The 20,352-nt window shown below is 56.1% G+C and overlaps 3 protein-coding genes, 1 long non-coding RNA gene and 1 other non-coding gene across 5 annotated transcripts; 3 read left to right on the top strand and 2 right to left on the bottom strand.

Moving 5' to 3' along the window:
• The first annotated feature begins 155 nt into the window (after positions 1–155).
• Positions 156–248, top strand: TRNAI-UAU. The gene is given in 2 exon segments: positions 156–193; positions 213–248. It is a non-coding gene; the product is annotated as a tRNA-Ile (tRNA).
• Positions 249–2,308: 2,060 nt separating this feature from the next.
• On the top strand, positions 2,309–3,670 carry LOC116857574. The gene is made up of 2 exons (XR_004380773.1): positions 2,309–2,607; positions 3,037–3,670. It is a non-coding gene; the product is annotated as an uncharacterized LOC116857574 (long non-coding RNA).
• Positions 3,671–3,674: 4 nt separating this feature from the next.
• ZFP36 (ZFP36 ring finger protein) lies at positions 3,675–5,799 on the bottom strand. Its single transcript, XM_032841806.1, has 2 exons — positions 5,693–5,799; positions 3,675–4,851 (listed from the first exon to the last, which is right to left on the bottom strand). The coding sequence occupies exons 1-2, from the start codon at positions 5,714–5,716 to the stop codon at positions 3,889–3,891; spliced, it is 987 nt and encodes a 328-aa protein (XP_032697697.1). The 5' UTR covers positions 5,717–5,799; the 3' UTR covers positions 3,675–3,888.
• A 5,511-nt stretch (positions 5,800–11,310) lies between these two features.
• MED29 (mediator complex subunit 29) lies at positions 11,311–15,266 on the bottom strand. Its single transcript, XM_032841807.1, has 4 exons — positions 14,909–15,266; positions 14,139–14,197; positions 13,795–13,879; positions 11,311–11,627 (listed from the first exon to the last, which is right to left on the bottom strand). The coding sequence occupies exons 1-4, from the start codon at positions 15,122–15,124 to the stop codon at positions 11,385–11,387; spliced, it is 603 nt and encodes a 200-aa protein (XP_032697698.1). The 5' UTR covers positions 15,125–15,266; the 3' UTR covers positions 11,311–11,384.
• Positions 15,267–15,416: 150 nt separating this feature from the next.
• Positions 15,417–20,152, top strand: PAF1 (PAF1 homolog, Paf1/RNA polymerase II complex component). The gene is made up of 14 exons (XM_032841805.1): positions 15,417–15,740; positions 16,327–16,356; positions 16,455–16,547; positions 16,871–16,992; positions 17,081–17,147; positions 17,241–17,342; positions 17,422–17,527; positions 17,630–17,698; positions 17,781–17,884; positions 17,960–18,076; positions 18,180–18,308; positions 19,192–19,297; positions 19,406–19,496; positions 19,575–20,152. The coding sequence occupies exons 1-14, from the start codon at positions 15,694–15,696 to the stop codon at positions 19,976–19,978; spliced, it is 1,587 nt and encodes a 528-aa protein (XP_032697696.1). The 5' UTR covers positions 15,417–15,693; the 3' UTR covers positions 19,979–20,152.
• Positions 20,153–20,352: the final 200 nt, after the last annotated feature.

The raw sequence follows: 20,352 nt of genomic DNA, 5'->3' as shown, positions 1-20,352 counted from the left end.
TTCGGGGCGTGAGAATCCGGAACTGGAAGCGCACTCTCTCCCATTGGTCAACCAAAATACTCTTATTTGCATATGCAGCAAAAGGCGGAGCTGTCCAGCTAGGTCACGTGGCCAAGAACAACTGAAGGACCTCGCGACGCGAGGGTGCGGCCGGAGCTCCAGTGGCGCAATCGGTTAGCGCGCGGTACTTATACGACAGTGCGAGCGGAGCGATGCCGAGGTTGTGAGTTCGATCCTCACCTGGAGCATCTTTTTCCTCTTAACCTCTTTTTACGGATTTATACATCTTATAAATCAACCAAAACATCTACATCCCCACTTAGAGGAATGAACGTTTCGATATTCGGAGTTTTCGGCTTGGAACTCCTGGAACTCTGACTACCTCCCGGGAAAGTGTTGTGTCGCGGGGAGGTGCCGTTTTCATCCCGGCCGCCAGAGGGTGGTATCGCCTCTTAAACGCTTGAGCTTTTACCTGGGTTGCAAATCTCAGTTTAAGACTTCTTAGATGTGTCGGGTCCTCCGCAAACTGTATGGCACTGCCTCTTTTTCCATCTTCCTGTGTTGGACTTTTTTCCAGCTATAATTGCCATATAACACCGTATTAGTCCAAGACATACAACATGGTTCGATATATGTATAAATTGCGAAATGATTACTATAAGTTAACATCAATCACATCACAGTTAATCGTTTTTTTCTCCAGTGTTTTGGGGTTTTTTACTCTCTCTTTTCCTTTTTCTGAATTGAATTGTTTTTTTTTCAACAAATGCTAAACAGCACTATGTGACTGACCCCTGTTTAGGGTTTAGGAATGAGTGATACAGCGAAGACAAGACAAAGTCCCGGCCCCTGAGGATTTGACGCGCTAGTGGGAGAGGCAGGTTTCTATAAGCATGAAAACTACATCTTATATGCCTGGTAGTGGTGAATGTCACCAAGAAAGTAGAGTAGAGTTGGGAGGATGAGGGTGACAGAGCTTCAGTGTGGGTTGTAATAATAGTAGTCAAATACCATTTCACTGAGGAGGCATCTGAGCAGAGACCTAAAGGAGGGGAGTAAGCCATGGGGATACCTGGGGGAATATTCCAGGCAGAGGTAGAAGCCAGTGCAAAGGCCCTGGGGCTGAAGCAGCAGGTCAGGCATATTGGTGAGCAGCCAGAAAGCCAGTGTCACTAGAGCAATAGTGGCCAAAGAGCCAGGCCATGTAAGCTGGTGAGGACTTAGGACTTTGCCTTTTATGTGATCTTACCGACTCAAGTGTTAGGACAGGTTCCCTGTGGTTGTCTTGTTGGGGAGTGGGGAGAGACTGAGTGTAGGTCCTGAGCCAGTAAAACCAGGAAGGGGGGATGTTAGGAAGGTTCAGATGGAAGATGGTGCTGGGTAAGACTAGGGCGGCAGCCACAGGAGGCAGGTAGATCTATGGAGAAGGTGAATCAGACAGAATTGCTGCTGGGCTGGGGTGTGGGTTTGACAAAGAGGAGTCAAGGGAACTCCTGGGTGTTTGGCATTGATAGCTGGGGGAAGGGGTCATTTTCTCAAATGAGGTTTTTGTTCTTAGAAGGGGCAGAAAATCTCTTCTTGCTAAGGGAAGGACCAGAGATGTCAGTTTCTTGTTCTTTCAGTGTCTGTAAATGTCTCTGCATGGCATGTTCTTGCTTTCTGCCTCCCCAATGTCTTTGGGTCTCCGTGTTTCTTTTACTCCAACCCTTTCCCCTAAGTCTGGGGATCTGAAACCTTTCCCAAAAATGAGGGGAGGAAGGGCAGTTTCCGGGAAGAGGAGATCAATGTTCAGGGCCTGCCAGTGGGCAAGGAGAGAGAGCCAAAGAAGAGAGGGCAAGGAGGCAGGAGGAAGCGAGGGGAGAAGGCAGAGGAGGGGAAGGGTTGGAGAGGGTGAACACCAGCAAGAGGGAGCAGAGTGGTGGGGAGGAGAGGTGGAACCGAGGAGACAGTGAGTGAGTGAGAGGCCGGGAGGAAAAGGGTGGAGAGGGGAGGAAGGGGGAGGAGAAGGGAGAGGAAGAGGGGAACTGAAGAAAAGAGAGGAGGGGGTAAGGGACAGGGTGGTGGGGGCTGGAAGGGGAACATGTTAAAAAGGGGAAAGGGAGAGGACTACTGGGGGAGGGGAAGAGTTGGAGAGGGTGAGGGGAAGACAGGCGCAGGCGGGTAGGGGAGGAGGAACTGGCAGGGGGGAGGGTGGGGAGAGGAGAGGGAAGTGGGGGAGAGAAGAAAAAGAAGGGGGGGTAAGGGGTAAGGGGGGCGGAGGCGGCGGCGGAAGGGGGGCGGGGCGCCAGCGCTGACGCGGGGCGGCTTCCGGGCGCGGGGCGGCCGGCTCCCCCGCCCCAGGGTGGTTCCCGCCGCCTGTTGCCTTGTATGGTCCGAGGACGCCGCAGTACCCGGGGCCCCGCCCGACGCGGCCCCGACCCACAGTCGGGCCTGGCGTGCCCGACCCCCACCCCGGCCCCTCCTTGGGGCGCGAGCCCTCTAGCTTCCAAGACCCCCAAAGGCCGAGATCCCGCAATGCCGGACTTCTCGAGTCCCGACGGGCCAAGACTCTGCAGTTCCGAGGTTCTAGGGACCCGGAAAGCCAGAATGCTGCGTTTTGCTGCCCCTGTAAGTTTTCGGAGACACCGAGGAGCTAGAATTCTAAGTCGCCGAGACTACCTCGCAGATTCTGGAATCAGGCTCTCAAGCCGCCTCCCCCGGGGTTCCAAAAGCCTGAGTACCCCGGGCTTTCACGTCCTGGAACGCCGGGTGGTAGGACCACGGGACGCCCCGACTTTAGGGATGCCCCCTCCCCCACCCGCCGCGCCGCCCCCGTCTGTCCTGGGCTCGCGCCCCGGCACATTCCGTCCTCTCCGCTCCGCCCAGCCCCTCCCTCCTCCCTCGGCCCCGTGGGGACGGAAACATGCCGTCCCCGCCCGCGCCCGGCCGCGAGCTGGGTCAAGGAGCGCGGCTGGACGGGAGCGCCCGCGCCCCCACGCTCCGGGAACTGGCTCTCCGAGTTCCTAGGGTGACCTCACCTGGGCCCCGCCCTCTCAGGTGAACGGCCGGGCCGGGTGACGTCACTTCCTGCCAGGTAAGCGCCGCGGGCGGCTCGTTCTGCGCGGAGGATTTGGAGAGCGATCGGTCTCCCGCACCTATCCCGCTTCTGAGAGCCCACGTCACCCTCCCCGCTCTTCACTGCTTCTAGACCGCGGAAAACCCGGGATTCCAGTTTACACACAGATTCCTTTTATTTAAAAATTCCAAAAACCACAAAAATAAACTTTCAACAATATATTACTTAATATATTATAGTATACTTATAACAATAATTATTCCATCGTTTCCAATATTACAAAAAGGAGGAAGAAAAATACAAGGGAAGCAGACGACCCATATATATAAATACTATAAAATCTAATAGAATAAATAAAGTCGTCATAAATAAGGGGCCCAATGGGTGGGATGGGGGTGTTTGGCAATGGCTTTGGCTACTTGCTTTTGGAGGGAAATTTGAGCACCAGGATTCCCCCTCAGGGGCAGGCTCCAGTCACCAGCAGGCACCGGAACCTCAGGGTCTAGGAGAAATTGGAAGGGGGCAGTGGGAGCCTACTATTCACAGCATTGGGAAAGGGAGGGGTGGGTAGAGAGCTCACTGCCTTCCTCAAAACTGCTACATTTTTTTTTTTTTTTTAACAAGACCCCAGAAAACACTCCTTCCCCCAACACCATGAACACAGAGCTTGCACACTGGGGACCTGCCCCAGCGTGGGGTCAGGGGAATGGGTTAATGCACTTCGGAAGGTGGGGGGAGGCTATGTGATTGAGTCCCCCAGTTCCCCGGAATCCCCAGCAGAAGAGAAATGGCCCCCTTGAGATCCAGCTGATCTGTACCGGGTGGGGCACCTGTCACTCAGACACCGAAATACGGTTGAAGATGGGAAGTCGCCGGGGGGCTGCAGCTGCAGGCGGCTGGGGGGGCCCAAAAACCCCAGCCTCGAAAACAGGTGAGTCGGATCCCCCCAGGCTGCTGCCACTGCTGGCATATTCATCAGGATCAGATCCCAGGGAGTGTGCAGAGGGGCTCCGAGCCAGGCCACCCAAGGGCCCCCAGACGCTACTACTAGTGGTAGCCCTTCGACAGGAGGGGCAACAGGCTGGGGTGGGGTCCCTTCGGGCCACTGGGGTCCCAGGGGCAGCAGAGAAGGCAGAGGGTGAAAGTGGAAGGTCCCCAGGTGGTGGTGGTGGGGAGCTGGAGGGAGAGAAGGAGCAGGAGGACAGGGAAGGGCCTGCCAGGCCTGCCGGTGGCGGTGATGTCCGGCGGCCGGAGGGCAGGCCTGAGAAGCTGATGCTTTGGCGCAGCACAGGGGGGTGGCCCGGGGCAGCCAGATCTTCATTGAGGTTGTGGATGAAGTGGCAGCGGGAGCCGTAGGGGCAGCGGCCTTGGAGGTAGAACTTGTGGCAGAGTTCGGTCTTGTACTTGGGGTGGCGGCTGGCCTGACGCAGCTCCCCCAGACCATGGGCAAACTGGCACTTGGCCCCATAGCGGCAGCGCCCGCTCTCCGAGAAGGTCCGACAGAGCTCAGTCTTGTACCGGGATGAGGTGGTGGGGGTTGCAGTAGGTGAGGTGGGTGAGGGCGACAGTTCAGGGCCCGGGCGGGGAACCAGGGGGGCGAAACCCGGGGGTGGTGGCACCCAGCCACAGCTTCGACCCTCCACCAGACTGGTGGAGCGGCCAGGCAGTCGGGCACCCACCCCAGCCGGGTTGTTGTCGGATGAGCTGAGGCTCCAGAGTCCCGAGGAGGCCCAGCTTGGGCTGGACTCGGTCTCTCCGTGGTCAGATAGCAGGTCAGGGCTCACCGACACGAGGCTCTGTGGGAACAGGGATTGGTTAAGACACCGAAAATGCTGGGTGACGCCCCACCACAGCTGCAGGGCACCTAAGAGCTTGCCAGTCCGGTTTGTGGGCTCCCGGCCTGAGCCCCACCTGCGCACATTAAAATGTGGGTGTCGGATCGCAGGGATCCCGATTTGGACGTTCTGAGCTTCCTTGCGACAGCAGCCTATCCCGAGGGATCCAGGCACCCCAGCTCCCCTGACTTGATCCCTGACTGGATCAAGAGGAGAACCCCAGAATCAGGCAACACCACTGTCCTCCCAGTTTCGAGCCTCTGGGCCCCTCGGGATCTGACCCCGCGCATGGGGTTCTCCAGTTTCACAACGGGAGAAGCAGACAAACTTAACCCCGGAATCGGAATCTCTTCGGTTTTAGAGTTCCCACAGTTCCCCGCTGGGTCAAGGGGTGGAGAGACAGAAGTCGGCTTCCCCTTACCCCGAGACTCCAACCCCAGAAACGCCTCCGCGCAAAACCGCGCCCTGAGCAACTACTAGGGGGTAAGCCAGGTGTGGGGCCATTTCCGCCTCCAGACAGCCCGGGTCTGAAAAAAGTCTTCCAACTTCCTATCTCCAAGGCCACCCCACCAGTGTTGCGGTGGAGACCCGAAAGTCGCGAGCTCCGTCTGCACCTCCCGAGACGCGCACTGGTCTGAGAAGGGAGAAAGGAACCCCGGGCCGGAGTGTGCGACTCTCCCGAGCTGCAGTTTGAGAAGGGAGCCGGAGGTCCCGGTCCCGGACTTTTCGGCGCTAGCGAACCCTAGTTTAAGAAGGGAGTCAGGCCAGAGGGTCCCAGGGATGTCGGTCGGCGGAGGCTCACCTCGTAGATAGCGGAGAGATCCATGGCGGCGCGAACGGCCGATGGGCTGAGGATTCGGCCAAAAGTGCGAGCGCTGAAGTCAGGCTGCGGTTGGCTGGCGGAGCGCTATTTTTATAGAGGCGGTGGAAGGAGGCGTGGCCACGGGGCTGGCCCGGGTGGGTGGAGCCAGGAGGGGCGCTTCCCGGACGCGCGCCCCCAGCAAGGCCCGCCCGGCCCCCCGGCCCCCGGCCAAGACGAACCCAAGCCTGGCCCGCGGGCGGCCCCGACCCAGCGGGGAGTGTCCAGGGTGGGGAGGGTGGTGGTGGTGTCGGCCCAGTTTTCAGGGCTGGAGACCGAGGCGCGGAGAATGGAACTGCGCCGTGGTTGGGGGGCAGGGCTCCCGGGGGAATTGACACCGGCAGAGGCCAAGAGGGCGTGCGCCGGAGAGGCGGACGGGGGCGGAGAGAGAAAGAGACAGAAATGGAGAGACCCAAAGAGAAAAACACACAGAGAGACAGAGGTGGCGAGAGAGACACACGCAGGGAGATGTAGACACAGAGGGTAAGACAGGGCAGGGAGAGGAAAAGTTGGGAGACAGAAAGGACATGTTAGAGATAGTTTCCGAGAGACAAACCCGAAGCGGGAAGGGAGAAGGACCGTCACATAAACAGAAAGTGGGCGGGGGGGGGAGGGACAAACACCTACAAACAGAAATCCTTAGGAGCCGCACGGAGGGGAGACTAACAGGCCGGGTGGAGAATTCTGAGCGCTGCCTGCCTGGCCCGGTCTCACCCCCAAACAACCCGGATCCGGAGAACTTTGATCGCCATCGCCCTTCCCCGACTCGCGGGGGGACTCGCGGGGCGGGGGACGGGGTGTCCCGGATACCTGCGAGGCAGGAAAGGAGCCTCCTTCTCACGCAGATAGTGAACGGCCCTTGGATCGTTTGCTTTGGGCTAAGCACTGTTCTTTGAAAGTGCTTTACATACGTTAACTCTAGGACGTGTTATGCCCATTTTACACACCCGGAAGCCTAGGCACAGAAAGGCCAAGTTACTGTGCTAGTAGTGCCTGTTACTAAGAGTTGGCCCTCTGAGAAAACTCAAGATTGGAAAGGGGGAAGTCTTATTTTGGTGGAGGGTTGCCTTGATGGAAAGTCGTTTGGAGGTGGAAGAAATGGATCATGCCCCCAACTAATGGTCGCATGGGTGTCTTTTAAAGGGGTGAGCCTTGAGAGAACTCTTAACTTGCCAGGGTGGCTCTCCACGTTGGCAAGTCTGTTATTGTCAAGGGGGTGCCCTGAGTGACACTCTGTTACAGGGACCTGGGAAGAAAGTTTACTTTTAAGGGGATCTTGGTGAGCTGGCTGTCCTGAGTGAAAACTCGGGGGTAGAAATCATTGCCATGGAGTGCAGTTACAAAGGTGGAAAGTTTGTTTATGCAAGCTGCGACCGCGGGCTCGTATTGAGGTGGGAAGAATCCACCAGGCACACCGAGTTGCCTCGTCGGACAGAACTCGGGGGAATCCCTGGTGCGGCGCTTTCTGGGGCTGAGGGGCCTTCCCGGCCAGTCCCGTGAGCTGGGCGGCTGCGGGCGGCTTTGGCACGGTTGCAGCCTCCCGCTCGACCGTGACTCATTCGCAAGGGGCGGGGGAGGGGGTGCTTCCTGGAAGCCGTGACGAGGAGGCTGGACCCGGACGCCCGGGTTCCTCTCCTGTAACCAGGGCTTGTGTCGCCTGTAAACAACAGCCTCGAGGACAACGGGGGGGAAAAAAGGGAAAAGGGAGGCGCCTGGTACTCGCCTCCCGGCTAGGCTCCAAATCCTTGTGCCGCTAGTAGGACTGAGGCGGAGGGAAAACCGGAGGTGGGGGGGACACCCCGGGGTCTCCGGCGTCTGGCTTGGCTTCGGCTGCGATGCTGGGGGAGTTTCGATTCCCTAGAGACTGGGAGCATTTCCCATCCCTGAGTCAGGCTGACCCCCTCCCCTGTCCTATCTGCTTAGTCATCGGCCCCAGAGCCAGGACGCTTGGGATTGGGCGACGCTCGAAGAGGTTGGACAGGGAGCTTTGCGCGGGGTAGGGCCGACCCTCCACCGAAACGCAGACGGGTGGGACCCCGGGCCCTGGCCCCTTCTTGCTCATATCGACGGGTCCGGGTCTCCAAACCACCTCTCTGCTCAGATCCAGGAGACCGAGCCTCCAGTCTCTCCTACGTCAGATCCCCAAGTCCGGGCGCCCAGCCCCCTTTCTCTCTCTCTAGTCCAAGTCCGAGCCCCCAGCCTCTCCCCAGTCCCGTCTAGGAGCCTAGCTCCCATCCCCCTGCCCACCCCGTCCAGGCCCCAGACGCCCGGCCCGGGAGGAAGTTCAGGGCAGGACTCCTCCCCGCTCCGCACGTAGCCAGCGGGAAAATCCGTGGCCCCAGTGGCGGCCGGGAATCCCCTCTGGAATGACGGTGGGGAAGGGGATGGCCGGGGTCCCCCGCGGGGTGCGGCGGCGGGGTAGGGGGGGTAGCTCCTGGGCGGGCGGAGCGAGGAGGAAAGGGGCGGAAACCCGAGCGGCTAAAAATACGGCGGGCACTTCCGGCCTAGGGGGAGGGGAACGGAGAGCAGAGTTTCCAGAAAAACAAGCGGGGACGGGAAACGCGGGGGTGTGAGAGTCGGTGCGAGTGCGCGGGCGAGCGTGTACTCGCGGCACGTGTGCGCGCCTGGCGTGCCCGGGCGCGGCCGAGTGTGCAACTGCGGGGCCAGCCTGGGGGGGGGGGCGTGCCCGACGTTGTGTGTCGGGTGTGTGTACTGCAGGTGCGAACGTGTGCGTGGGGGCGTGCCAGAGGGATGTGCGTGTGTGTGTGTGTGTGTGTGTATACTGTAGGTGCGAACGTGTGCGCCCTGGTGTGGCTGGGTGCAGTTAGGGCAAGTAGGTACGGGACAGCAGGATGCATGCCCCGTTTGCGGTGTGAGGGCTGTGTCCTTACAGTCCTGCCCGCCATGGCTGTGTGAACACATGTGTAAAACCACCTGCGCCTGTGTGGTTGATTCTGTTTACTTTAGCCATCTCCGGGTGTGGGAGCGTGTACTCAACCGCAGCTGTCTTCCGAGTGGCCGTCGCTTGTGACTTACATATCTAGCTGCACATCTGTGGCACTCAGAGCCACTATGGGACCTGGAGAGACTAAGAGTAGGGAACTCCTTGAGGAGCCCCCGGTGCGGGTCTGGCTGGCCAGGGCCTTCTGGCCTGAGGAGCTGTGTGCGAGCATCTCTGTGACTGTAGCAAGCCGTGGCTGCGTGTGTAGCGAACAGTGTTTCCAAGTGTCTGTGTCCTTATCTGGGGTGAGGCTGAGAACACCAGAGGCCAGAATCTGGATGCAGTTCCTCGGAGGCCCAGTCACAAGGCAGTGAAACTAGTGAACTTCGGTTCCTGACGTCTGCGATGCACATGATGGGGAGGGTGGCGGGTCACCGGTTGCCGCCTCCATAGGCAGAGCCGAGGCACACACGCACACACTTGTACCTAAGAAACATTATCTGTCCCCAGCTAAGGCTGCTTTCAGTAATGTTGAGCTGTGGGTTAGGGCTGAGTCAGCCTGTGATGGGCAAAGTCTGCGATGGGGTGAAAGATAGTGGGTTAAGTGGTGATTAGAGAGTTGTTTGTATATTCATGTGGTTGGATTATTCCTTTTAGAGTCTGTGGGACTGTCACTGGGCCAGAGAACCTGGGGACACCATGATTGTAGGGTGGAGGGCTATGCTGTTCTCTGCCGGGGGGGGGGGGCGTGTTGCACCCGTGTCCCTATGGTCTGTTATGCCCCATGTGGCTGTGGTTCTCATGTACACCTTTTCCTGGAGCGTGTGGTTGTGCACTAGGCTGTATAATCCCCCTCTGGGTCTAATAATTTGGTAAAAATCTCGCTAAGGACCTTCGTGACATGCAACAATTCTTCTAACCCTGTCCCTGCACTCTGGTCCAGGCCTCCACATTGTCCCATAAACACATCAGCACATTCCTGCCTCAGGGTCTTTGCACTTGCCACTCTTCTCTGTGGGATGCTCTTTCTCCAAATGCCCACATGCCTATTCCCTCTCCTTCGAGTCTGCTCCAGTACCACCTTCTCAGTGAGGCCTTCTTGACCTCTGCCAAGGACGTTTTTGCCCCCAAAATAAATCTTAATCACCTATTTAACAAGTAATTAGACCATGATAATAATGAATCCCCACAGACCACTACCCAACCTAAGCTCTCAGACTTTTTTTTTTTTAAACAAACATAATTCTCCAACTACATATCCTACATTTGTGTCAGATTTATTCCTGTGGACAGCATCTTCAGCTAGTGTCTGAGACTGGTCTGTTGCCCTTCCTGGGGGCCTGCCCTACATGCCTGGCTCTTTAAGAAACTTCCTGGGATGTGTACAAACACACACACACACACACACACACACACACACACACACACACACACACACACACGGGGCTGGCCATTTCCCAGGACTCCAGTGTGGGGACTTGAGCTCTGGGTGAATCACAGGTCTCTATAGTTCCAGGCTTTCCTTGCAGATGTGGGGTCCAGGATAGGACGCCTCTGGGCGGCAAGATGGCAAGCAACCAGGGCAGAGAAGGTGTTGGGTGGGGCAGTCCCGCAACCAGGCTGACTCACTAGAGCCTTTCATACCCCAACAGCTGGGCCTGGGCTGGTAGCTCCGCCTTGCACTTGCCCAGGCCTGAAAGCCATGGCTGAGCTCCCAAAGCTTGCTCTCAGGGAAGAGGAGAGCCTGGTGGGCCACTCCTTCCCTGAAGCCCCCTCCCCAAAGCCTGCTTCCCGGAGCTGGGGCCCAGGCGCCTGGGTTCTTCCCCAGGACTGATGATTCACCCCTGCTAGGGCCTTTTCACTTCTCCTTTGGGGCTAAAAATACAGGGACCCAGGCATCCAGCTGGGCTAGGCTTTACCACGGATTGCACAATGCCCCTCGTTTGAGTGCTGCTGACGCAGACTCTGGGTTCGGGTGGGGGAGTGAGTTGCTTTCAGACCAGGCACGCTGAGGTCAGGGCCTAGAACCCCTTCACTTCCCCTTTCCTGGGCTGAGGACCTGGGGGCTGGGCTGACATGGGAGGTGCTGGGGATCCGTGGACTTGGCTGTGGGCCCTCGAAATGAAACTCCTTCCCCTGGCCCCAAGTAACCAAGGGGTCTGGCTTCCAGAATCCAGCCCCCTTCAGAACAGAGGCCCAGTTAGGAACCGGGAGCAGAAGGGAACAAAAGAGGACTAAAACAGAGATGGTCAGAGACAGGACCAGAGAAGCAGAGAGACAGAGACAAAAAGAGATCAAATGACAGATAACAACTGACCCATGCCTTGGAAACACACTAGAGACAGCTAGAAAAAGCAGCAGAGACCCCACCCCCAACGGACAAAATCAGGAAGGACTGAAGGAGAGAGGCAGGTCTGGGCTCTCTGCCCAGGCCAGGCTGGGGGAGAGCCCTAGTAAGAGGTCATCCACAGACAGTCCAAAGTGCATCCTGGGCTAGGCAGGAGAGCAGGCTGCCTGGAGGCGGCGAGGCTCCGCCCTGCACGCTCCCTGCTGGCCTCTGCTGCCCCCTGCTGGCTCCGGCCACAGGGCTCAGGCGGGAAGAAAAGGCAGAGACTGAGGCTGCTTTCAGGTCACTCTTCATTCCCTCCCCGTCCCCTTCCCCCCGCGGCCCGCCCCACTCCCAGCCCTGCCAGCTCACAGGGTGCCCCCGGGGCCAGTAGGTGGTGCAGGCGTCTTGCCTGTAACCTTGTTGGCGCAGTCCAGCAGAGCGGTGTGAATGTCCTTGGCACAGGCAATCTGGGCTTTGATGACTGCCAGGTACTGCGGGTAGGGCAGGCTGTCAGGCTGCACTGCATCCGGTTTGGTGGCCGTGGGCACCAGAGTGGGAGAGTGCTTGGCACTGTCGCAACTCTGGGACAGGCACTCGTGGGCCAGGCGCTGTGGACGGGCAGGCAAGGTGCGGCTTCAGTGTCACTCCTGGTGCTGCCACCCTGACCCCTAGGGCCAGCCTGGGGTAGCCTGCTTGGACCTCTGGACTCCCAGGGGCTTGGAGTCAGAGCCTGGCCCTGCCGACCACATGCTCAGCGACCCTAAGGCACACAGCTGCTTCTCTCTGAGTCTGTTTCCTCCTTTGCAAAACAGAATGGGTTTAACAACTGCCTTTGCTACCTTGTCAGGTGAGAACAGGGAGACCAGCGTGTGAGACAGCCACAGTCCCAGCACATCATGCTGCAAACGTCAGCTGCCATTACTGGGACTGTCCTGACTCCAGCCTGGACACTGGCAGTGGCTGCTCTGATGACGCTTGCCCCTGGTTTTCCTCCTCCTTCTCTGGCTGCGCTGTTTGGTTATGGCTTACTCAGCCCAAGCCCTAAGTGGGGCAGTTCCCAGGTCCCAGCTGCTCTCGTTCTCATGCCTCCCATGGCTGTTCCGCCCACATGCACCACTCAGTTGCCACCTCTGAGGTGACACCGCCACACCTGTGTCCCCAGCCTCCCCTGACATTCCAGAGCTCTCCTACCCTTCCCACCAAACTGTTCCTCTTCCTGGGTGCCTGTCTCAGGAAGGCCACCGCCATTCCAGCTTGAGCTCTGGGCCTCATCCTGGAGACAGTTCCTCCCACAGTCCGGGCCAGCCCTATGGCTGTACGCAGAGCCTTCGGAGTAGCTTTCCCATCTGCTCTTCCCGGCTTCCTCAGGGTGGTGGTGTAGCCTAGCCCACCTGAGTCCTGTCATGGTTGCCTCCTTGGGCTCCCAGCCTCTAATCTTGACTCCTCTAAACCATCCTTCACTTGGCAGCCACAGGTATATTCCAAAAGCCAGCAAGGCCATGTTCTTCGTCCATGGCTCCCCAGCACCCTCAGGGCTATATTCAAAGTCCAACAAGCTCTGGGGCACCTGGGGGGCTCAGTCGCTTAAGCGTCTAACTTCTGCTCAGGGGATGATTTCATCAGGGTGCTGGGATGGAGCCTCACGTCAGACTTCATGCTCAGCAGGGAGCCTGCTTCTCTCTTTCTCCCCCCTGCCCCCCCGCTCCTTATGCAATCTCACTCTCAAATAAATAAGAAATCTTTTTCTTTTTAATTTATTTATTTGAGAGAGAGAGAAAGAGCTAGAGAGGGAACACAAGCAGGAGGAGTGGGAGAGGGAGAAGCAGGCTCCCCACAGAGCAGGGAGTCTGATGCGGGACTCGATCCCAAGACCCTGGGATCATGACCTGAGCCAAAGGCAGACGCTTAATCGACTGGTCCAACCAGGTGCCCATAAGTAAGAAATCTTAAAAAAAAATTCCAACAAGCCCTAATGCTTACTATACTTCAGCTAAACTAAATCTGTGACATTCTTAAAGGGAAATTAAAGTAGAAGCTGTTCCTTCTAGTTGGAACACCTTTCTACTACCACCAGGTTTCTCAAATTCTGACTTTGGCTTCAAACACCAGTTTACAATGATGATGATGATGATGATGATACTACAGGGAACGTTTGCCATGTGCTTAGTACCCTGTTATGCTTTCTACATACATGATCTTGCCATTTTTCCCCAAAATCTATTTCTCAAAGGAAAAATCTGAAGCTTGCAGGTAGAGACTGGTGGTCCATGCAGATTCCAGAGGCCTGTGCTCTTAGCCACCCACCCTCCTCAAAACTCCTGCCCCTCTTCCATTTTTGTTCCAGCCTCAGCTCAGATGCACTCTCTACCAGTAAACTTCCCTGAGTCACCGTCCCCTCCCTGACCCACGCTAGGTAGAGTCAGGTGCCTTCTCTGAGCTTCAACAATCCCCAAAGTTCTCTCATTTTAATCCTGACCTCCCCATCCCCCAGCACCTCCCCCATTACAGCCCTGACTTCTGTGGCCTGGGCTTTTCCTATCACAGCCCTGTGACTCTGAGCTGTCACTATTTGGGGATGTATGTCACCCCTACTGAACCGGAAGCTTAGTGAAGGCAAGGACTGGAGCAACACTGGGTCCCCAGCCTCACGTGTGAAGCGCAAGTGTGGCCCCTAGGAGGTGTGCCCAGTGTGTGTCGACTGACTGAATGAAGGTTCCTGAAGACGTGGGGGCAGAGGCAGGGCTGTGATCACCCGCTGTCTAGGAGGTCACTTACCAGGCAGAGCTCCAGCTGGTCACAGAGTGCGTAGAACTCTTCCAGACACTTGTCAAAGCGCTGTATGGGTCCATCACTGCTCTTTCTATAGCCCAGGGGAAGAAGGTGACTGGAGAATGGATTTCCAATCTCTGGAACTTCAGTGGCTACCCAACCAAGTATCCATCAGGAAACCAAGTTTAGGCCCAGAAGCCCCAAGGCAGGGCCTAAGGGACTGTTTTAGAAGAGGCAAAAGAGCAAGGTGGGTCACTAAGGAGTGGGGCTCCGAAATAGAAGTAGGGGGCATAAGTGGGTGGGGATCTGGGTATGAGGTTCTAAGACGAGGGAAAGGGGACTATACTTACTGTCCGTTGTCAATGTTAGTGTTCTGAATCAAGTTCTGGGCTGCAACCTTCATCAAAGTCTATTAAAAAAAAATGCAGGAAATAGAGAAACAGAAGGGGCACTTTTGGTAGATCTACACTCTTCCTTAAGATCTATTCGATTTCTGGACGCCTGGGTGGCTCTGTCGGTTGAGGGTCTGCCTTTGGCTCGGGTCATCATCCCGGGGTCCTGGGATCCCACTTGCGCCGCGCTCCCTGCTCCGTAGGGAGTCTGCTTCTCCCTCTGCCCCTCCCCCGCTCCCCCTCATGCTTGCTCTCTCTGAAATAAATATTTTTTTAAAAATCTACTCAATTTCAAGCCTCCTCTTCACTTGGCATCTCTCCTGTCAATCCAGATTAGCAGTTGTATTTCCCCAGAGGCTCGCTCTCACCTAGGGTTCTCTGAGTAATCTCTCCGACAGATTTTACAGTCCTCCCTCACCCACCAATCACAGGCAGAATCTCTGTACAGGCCAGTTCTTTACTCAGGCTTTAACAACCAGGGACTTGTTTTTCCTTTAAACTCCCTCCCACTCGACTTGCGGCCATTCCCAGGCCCAACATTCGTGCCGATCCCGTTCACAGGGCAATCCGCAGACCTTCGCTTTGGCCTCATCAAGAGGACCAAATGCCATTCTACTTCCCTGCCTAACGCTCCTCTGCTCGCTTCCAGACTGAAGAGCCCCTCTGCCTTCCCGCTTGGAACCAGAGAGCCAAATCCCGCCAGCTTCTCGCAGCTCTCGGCCAATCACCTGTAGACTCTCCTTCAACTGCGGGATGAGCATCTTATAACGCTGCACTGGGTCGAAGTCCTGTTGCTGTTGCTGCAAAAGCCCGCTCTGGGCAGGCCCCACCAGCTGTGCTGGTGGTTGAGGCTGCTGTTGCGGACCCGGGCCGCCAGACGAACCCGGACCCGATACGCCCGCAGCAGACGAAGCAGCGGCAGCCTGCGGCTGGGACGCAGCCATCTTTCTCAGTTTAGCGCACCGGAAGTGCGCCACAAGCGGTTTTCTCCCTGTTTCTTTTCAGCGTCTCGGTCTCCAGGCCCCGCTTGCTAGTTAGCCCCGCCTCCCAAACAACTCAGCCAATGGGAGGAAAGAATGACCGCCTCCCGCACTTGACTCTCAAATAAGACGTCCAGACTGAGACCCCCCCCCCCGCGATTCGCCAATCACAAGAGGGTCTTTCTCCCTCGCTCCGCCCTATACCCAGCCTTTTGCCAATCCTGGTGGGGGTGTAATCCGGACTCTATTTCCCAGAAGGCCTCGCGGCCTGAGGCGACCTGTCGGGTCCTTAGCGTCTTGGCGGCAGTTGGTGGAGCCGGAGCTGAGAGGCCGTCTTTGGCGCTGCCTGCGCGTTTAGCTGAGTCTCCACTGGAAATCTTCACCAGCCCACCTCATTCCGACCCTACCCCGGCAGAGAGCGGCGCCAACCCGAGCCCTCCCTCGGATTAGGCGTCCGCCAACGTCGGTACACCCCTCCGCGTCTCCCCGCGGCTCAGCACGGACCCCGTCCGGGCTTCCTTCGCCTTGTCGCCATGGCGCCCACCATCCAGACCCAGGCCCAGCGGGAGGATGGCCACAGGTAGGCGCCACGCCGCCTGGCTGTATCGTTTTCGTTTAGGTCTGTCCAGGTTTCGGCGAGGCGGGGGGTCGGGCGCGGGTATCTTCCTACGACGTCACCAGCCCCCCAGTGATGTCAGACCTTCGCCGCGAACGCCGTGGCGTCACGGAGCGCTCACTTTTGACAGACAGGGGTGGGTTCCTTCAAGGATGGGGTGTTGCCCCCACCTTCCTGCCATGGAATTCAGGGATTAAGCTCTTGGGAGACTATCTAGACGGACTGTGCGTTTATTACTCCAGTCAAGCATTTGGAGAATCCCTTAGCTGAAAGCAATTGAGAACGTAGTTCTATTAGAGTACTTGAAGACGTCCCCTCCAAAAGGGATTGAGGCGTTGATTTCATTCATGAAAGCGTTTGGAGACACTCTCTAAAAGTTGAATCCTAGGCTCTTTCCGTTAAAGTACTTGGAGCACCCCTCCCACAGAGATTACCATTTGCCACTCCCTCCTTCCCTTTTTTAAAAGCTTGGAGAAACCCCCCCCCCCACTCTTCTGTCAATCGTGTTCTCCATCTTTCCTTCAATGTCTCGCTCTCTCGTACCTACCAGGCCCAATTCTCACCGGACTCTGCCTGAGAGGTGAGCTCCATTGGGTTTTCCCAGAAGGGGTGGGCCAGTGGGGCCTGGGAGCAGAGGTGGGGCAGCAGGGGACCGGTTTTGAGCCACTGTATTCCCAGGTCTGGAGTGGTCTGCCGAGTCAAGTACTGCAATAGCCTCCCTGACATCCCCTTCGACCCCAAATTCATCACCTACCCCTTTGACCAGAACAGGTGAGACTGAGATGGAGGGCAGAACAACTCACTTAGATCATGAGTTCCGTAAGGGCAAGGATTGCTTCTGTTGTTGACTGCTCTCTTCTCAGAGCCTAGAACAGTACCTAGCAATACGGTAGTAGGTGCTCCATAAATATTTGTTGATGAATGAAACAAGCAGTGTCCGAGTCTTTTCCCACTGAAGAGCCAGCCTTCTAATTCCAACATGGGGGATACTCCCATTTTGAGCTCCTCCCTGGAAAACCTTAGGCTCTGGGAAGCAGGAATATGAGGGTAAAGCTGGAATCAGGAAACCATAATGGGTATGTTTCCCCACCCAGGTTTGTCCAGTACAAAGCAACTTCCTTGGAAAAACAGCACAAACATGACCTCCTCACTGAGCCAGACCTGGGGGTCACCATTGACCTCATCAACCCGGATACCTACCGCATCGACCCCAATGGTGTGTGGGAAGGCAGGGAGGGCCTGCTCTAGGCCAGCAAAGGCCAGGCCCTCCCTCACAGCCCTTCTGCCCCCTTTTTCTCCTCTAGTACTCCTAGATCCAGCTGACGAGAAGCTTTTGGAAGAGGAGATTCAGGCCCCTACAAGCTCCAAGAGGTGTGTGTGTGCTGAGTGAGGACTGGATATGTGGAGGGACTCTATGATGGGAGGAGGGTGGTGGGTCCTAGGTGCCTAACACTCTACCCCCAGATCCCAGCAGCATGCGAAGGTGGTGCCATGGATGCGGAAGACTGAGTACATCTCCACTGAGTTCAATCGTTACGGCATCTCCAATGAGAAGCCCGAGGTCAAGTAAGTTGTGGCAGGTAGAGAGGGAAGGTGATTTCAGGTGTGTCCAGCGACCCCTAAAGTCTTCTCTCTTTACTCCTAGGATTGGAGTTTCTGTGAAACAGCAGTTCACAGAGGAAGAAATATACAAAGACAGGGATAGCCAAATCACAGCCATTGAGAAAACTTTTGAGGATGCCCAGAAATCGGTAATTGAGGGATGAGGATGGGGTGGGATAGGGGTTGAGGGTGGACCAAGGTGCAGCCCCAGAGCTCCATATTCTCACCCACCCTGTTTTTGCCCCCACCAGATCTCCCAGCATTACAGCAAGCCCCGAGTGACACCAGTGGAGGTCATGCCTGTCTTCCCAGACTTTAAGGTCAGATCCAGGGCAGGAGGCAGTGAGGCAGAGCCTGGCGTCTCTGCTTGTCCCAGTCTAATCCCAGTGCTCTTGCCCCTAGATGTGGATCAACCCATGTGCTCAGGTAATTTTTGACTCAGACCCAGCCCCCAAGGACACGAGTGGTGCAGCTGCTTTGGAGATGATGTCTCAGGCCATGATCAGGTAAATGGCCCCACTGCCCACCTTGGCCTGTTTCTCACTGCCCCTTTGTCCTTACTCTTCACTCCTCCCATCCAGAGGCATGATGGATGAGGAAGGGAACCAGTTTGTGGCCTATTTCCTGCCTGTGGAAGAGACGCTGAAGAAGCGAAAGCGGGACCAGGAGGAGGAGATGGACTATGCACCAGATGACGTGTGCGTGGGTCGGGTTAGGTTTTGGGAATGGAGGACCGGGTCTCTCCCTTTTATCCCTCGTAAGAAGTGGGGCTGCTGACCTTGTTCCTTTCATCCTCATCAGGTACGACTACAAGATTGCTCGGGAGTACAACTGGAACGTGAAGAACAAAGCCAGCAAGGGCTATGAGGAGAACTACTTCTTCATCTTCCGGGAGGGCGACGGGGTTTATTACAACGAACTGGAGACCAGGTACTTCGTACACTCCTACCTCAGATTAGCCTGGGGCTGTGCTTCAGAATCCTGATCTGGGGTACGTGGGAGCTACCTTGGAGGCCATTTGTACGTATGGATTGGTTTCGTGTTTAACAAGACTAGCAGAAGATTGCTTGACCATGTGAGCTGGACCTAGTTCTAACACACGAACCCAGGAAAAAAATCTCGAGATTTTTTGTAGTGTAGATAGCCAGCTTCCCTCTGACGTATTAAGAGACTTCATGTGAAAGTCAGCATAGGCAAAATATGGAGTAATGACCTCAAATTAGCATCAGTATTTTAAATGAAATCCTGGATACCCACAAACCTTCCCCGGAGAGCTACAAGTTTACTCCTGTGCTAGGGACCTTGGTGTAAGGTAAGGATTGGGAAAGAAAGTGTGACCTTGAGTTTGTTTAAAGCAGAGATCACAACCTCTGATCCCATGTAAAAGGTAGCACAGTGGCCTTGTGGGCTCTGGGTGACCTGGCGCTCTTGGCAGCCTCCAAGGGGCACCATGACCTCGCCCAGCAAAGGGCTCCTCCAACCTTCTGTTGCTATGCTTTGGGAAGGTAAAGTCCCAGATTAACACTTTCCAAAAGCCAGTAATCTAGATTCTGTGCTTTTAAGTGTTGCTAATTTACCTTAAAATCTCTTACATGTACACACACTTTATAAATACAGGGGATTCATGGAGCTATTATCCTTCCCTTTCCCTTATCCAACCTCTGAGTTTAGTCTTCATTCACCCCACATTTATTCTGGTCTCTTCTGGACTAAGCACTGGTGAGGAAGTAAGAACCAAGTCAGACTGGATCCCCCAATAGGGTCTTTAAATGCATCTTTCACACACCCCACCCCACCTACTTTCCCACTACAGGGTCCGCCTGAGTAAACGTCGAGCAAAGGCTGGGGTTCAATCCGGTACCAATGCCCTGCTGGTGGTCAAACACCGGGACATGAATGAGAAGGAATTAGAAGCCCAGGTAACAAGCATCACTGGCCCAGGGCAGCCATGGAGAGGGTGGTGGTGGGCGAGGAGACACGGAAGCCTGACAGGACAATCTCCTTCCCCTCAACCCTGCTACTTCTAGGAGGCACGGAAGGCCCAGCTGGAGAACCACGAACCCGAGGAAGAAGAGGAGGAAGAGATGGAGACAGAAGAGAAAGAAGCTGGGGGCTCAGGTAAAGCTGGACAGGCCAAACCCCAGGAGCCCTGGAAGGGTGAGAAACTGGGTCTCACTTCTCCCCACTCCCTTACAGATGAGGAGCGAGAGAAAGGCAGCAGCAGTGAGAAGGAAGGCAGCGAGGACGAGCGTTCAGGCAGCGAGAGTGAACGTGAAGAAGTTGACAGGGATGAGGCGAGTGACAAGAGCGGTAGCGGCGAGGATGAGAGCAGTGAGGACGAGGCCCGGGCCGCTCGGGACAAAGAGGAGATCTTTGGCAGTGATGCGGACTCGGAAGACGATGCAGATTCTGATGATGAGGACAGAGGCCCGGCCCGTGGCAGTGACAATGATTCGGACAGCGGCAGTGACGGCGGTGGCCAGCAGAGCCGGAGCCGCAGTGCCAGTCCCTTCCCCAGTGGCAGTGAGCACTCTGCCCAGGAGGATGGCAGTGAAGCTGCAGCTTCTGATTCCAGTGAAGCCGACAGTGACAGTGACTGAGTCCCAGGTCCTTCAGGGTTGGTGCAGACATGATTATAATGCGATTCTTATGCGCAGGAAGGCACTTTTTGAGTCGTCTGTTTGCGAACCCTTCGCTTTGTTCGTTTCCCTCCTCTCCTCCAAGCCTTGCTGTTAATAAAGCCGACTTTTTTTTCCCTTTATGCCCCTTCCCAACCCTATGGTCTCATTCAGCTTATACTTCTCCTTCCCCCCATCCCAGGAGCTCAGTGGCCTCAGCTTAAGGTCACTAGGTTTTCCATGAAGTACAGTATAGCATAACAAAGGTCAGAATCCTTTTTTTGTTTTTGTTTCTTGTTTTTTTTTTTTTTTTTTTTTCCAAAATAAGCCCAGACCATTAAACAAGTGAAACTCCA

Source organism: Lontra canadensis, unplaced genomic scaffold (genome assembly GCF_010015895.1).
Source record: "Lontra canadensis isolate GAN:19392208 unplaced genomic scaffold, GSC_riverotter_1.0 scaffold125, whole genome shotgun sequence".
NCBI lineage: Eukaryota > Metazoa > Chordata > Mammalia > Carnivora > Mustelidae > Lontra > Lontra canadensis.
This window is presented reverse-complemented; position numbering and strand designations above follow the sequence as displayed.

Excerpts from the sequence above, each read along its gene's own strand:
- ZFP36 (XM_032841806.1), bottom strand. The coding sequence starts at position 5,716 with ATGGATCTCTCCGCTATCTACGAG. Across the intron at positions 4,852-5,692 it reads ATCTCTCCGCTATCTACGAG|AGCCTCGTGTCGGTGAGCCC; the intron begins GTGAGCCTCCGC and ends CTGTTCCCACAG.
- MED29 (XM_032841807.1), bottom strand. The coding sequence starts at position 15,124 with ATGGCTGCGTCCCAGCCGCAGGCTGCCGCTGCTTCGTCTGCTGCGGGC. Across the intron at positions 14,198-14,908 it reads AGTTGAAGGAGAGTCTACAG|ACTTTGATGAAGGTTGCAGC; the intron begins GTGATTGGCCGA and ends TTTTTTTAATAG. Across the intron at positions 13,880-14,138 it reads ACTAACATTGACAACGGACA|AAAGAGCAGTGATGGACCCA; the intron begins GTAAGTATAGTC and ends CCTGGGCTATAG.
- PAF1 (XM_032841805.1), top strand. The coding sequence starts at position 15,694 with ATGGCGCCCACCATCCAGACCCAGGCCCAGCGGGAGGATGGCCACAG. Across the intron at positions 17,343-17,421 it reads AATGAGAAGCCCGAGGTCAA|GATTGGAGTTTCTGTGAAAC; the intron begins GTAAGTTGTGGC and ends CTTTACTCCTAG. Across the intron at positions 18,309-19,191 it reads TACAACGAACTGGAGACCAG|GGTCCGCCTGAGTAAACGTC; the intron begins GTACTTCGTACA and ends TTCCCACTACAG.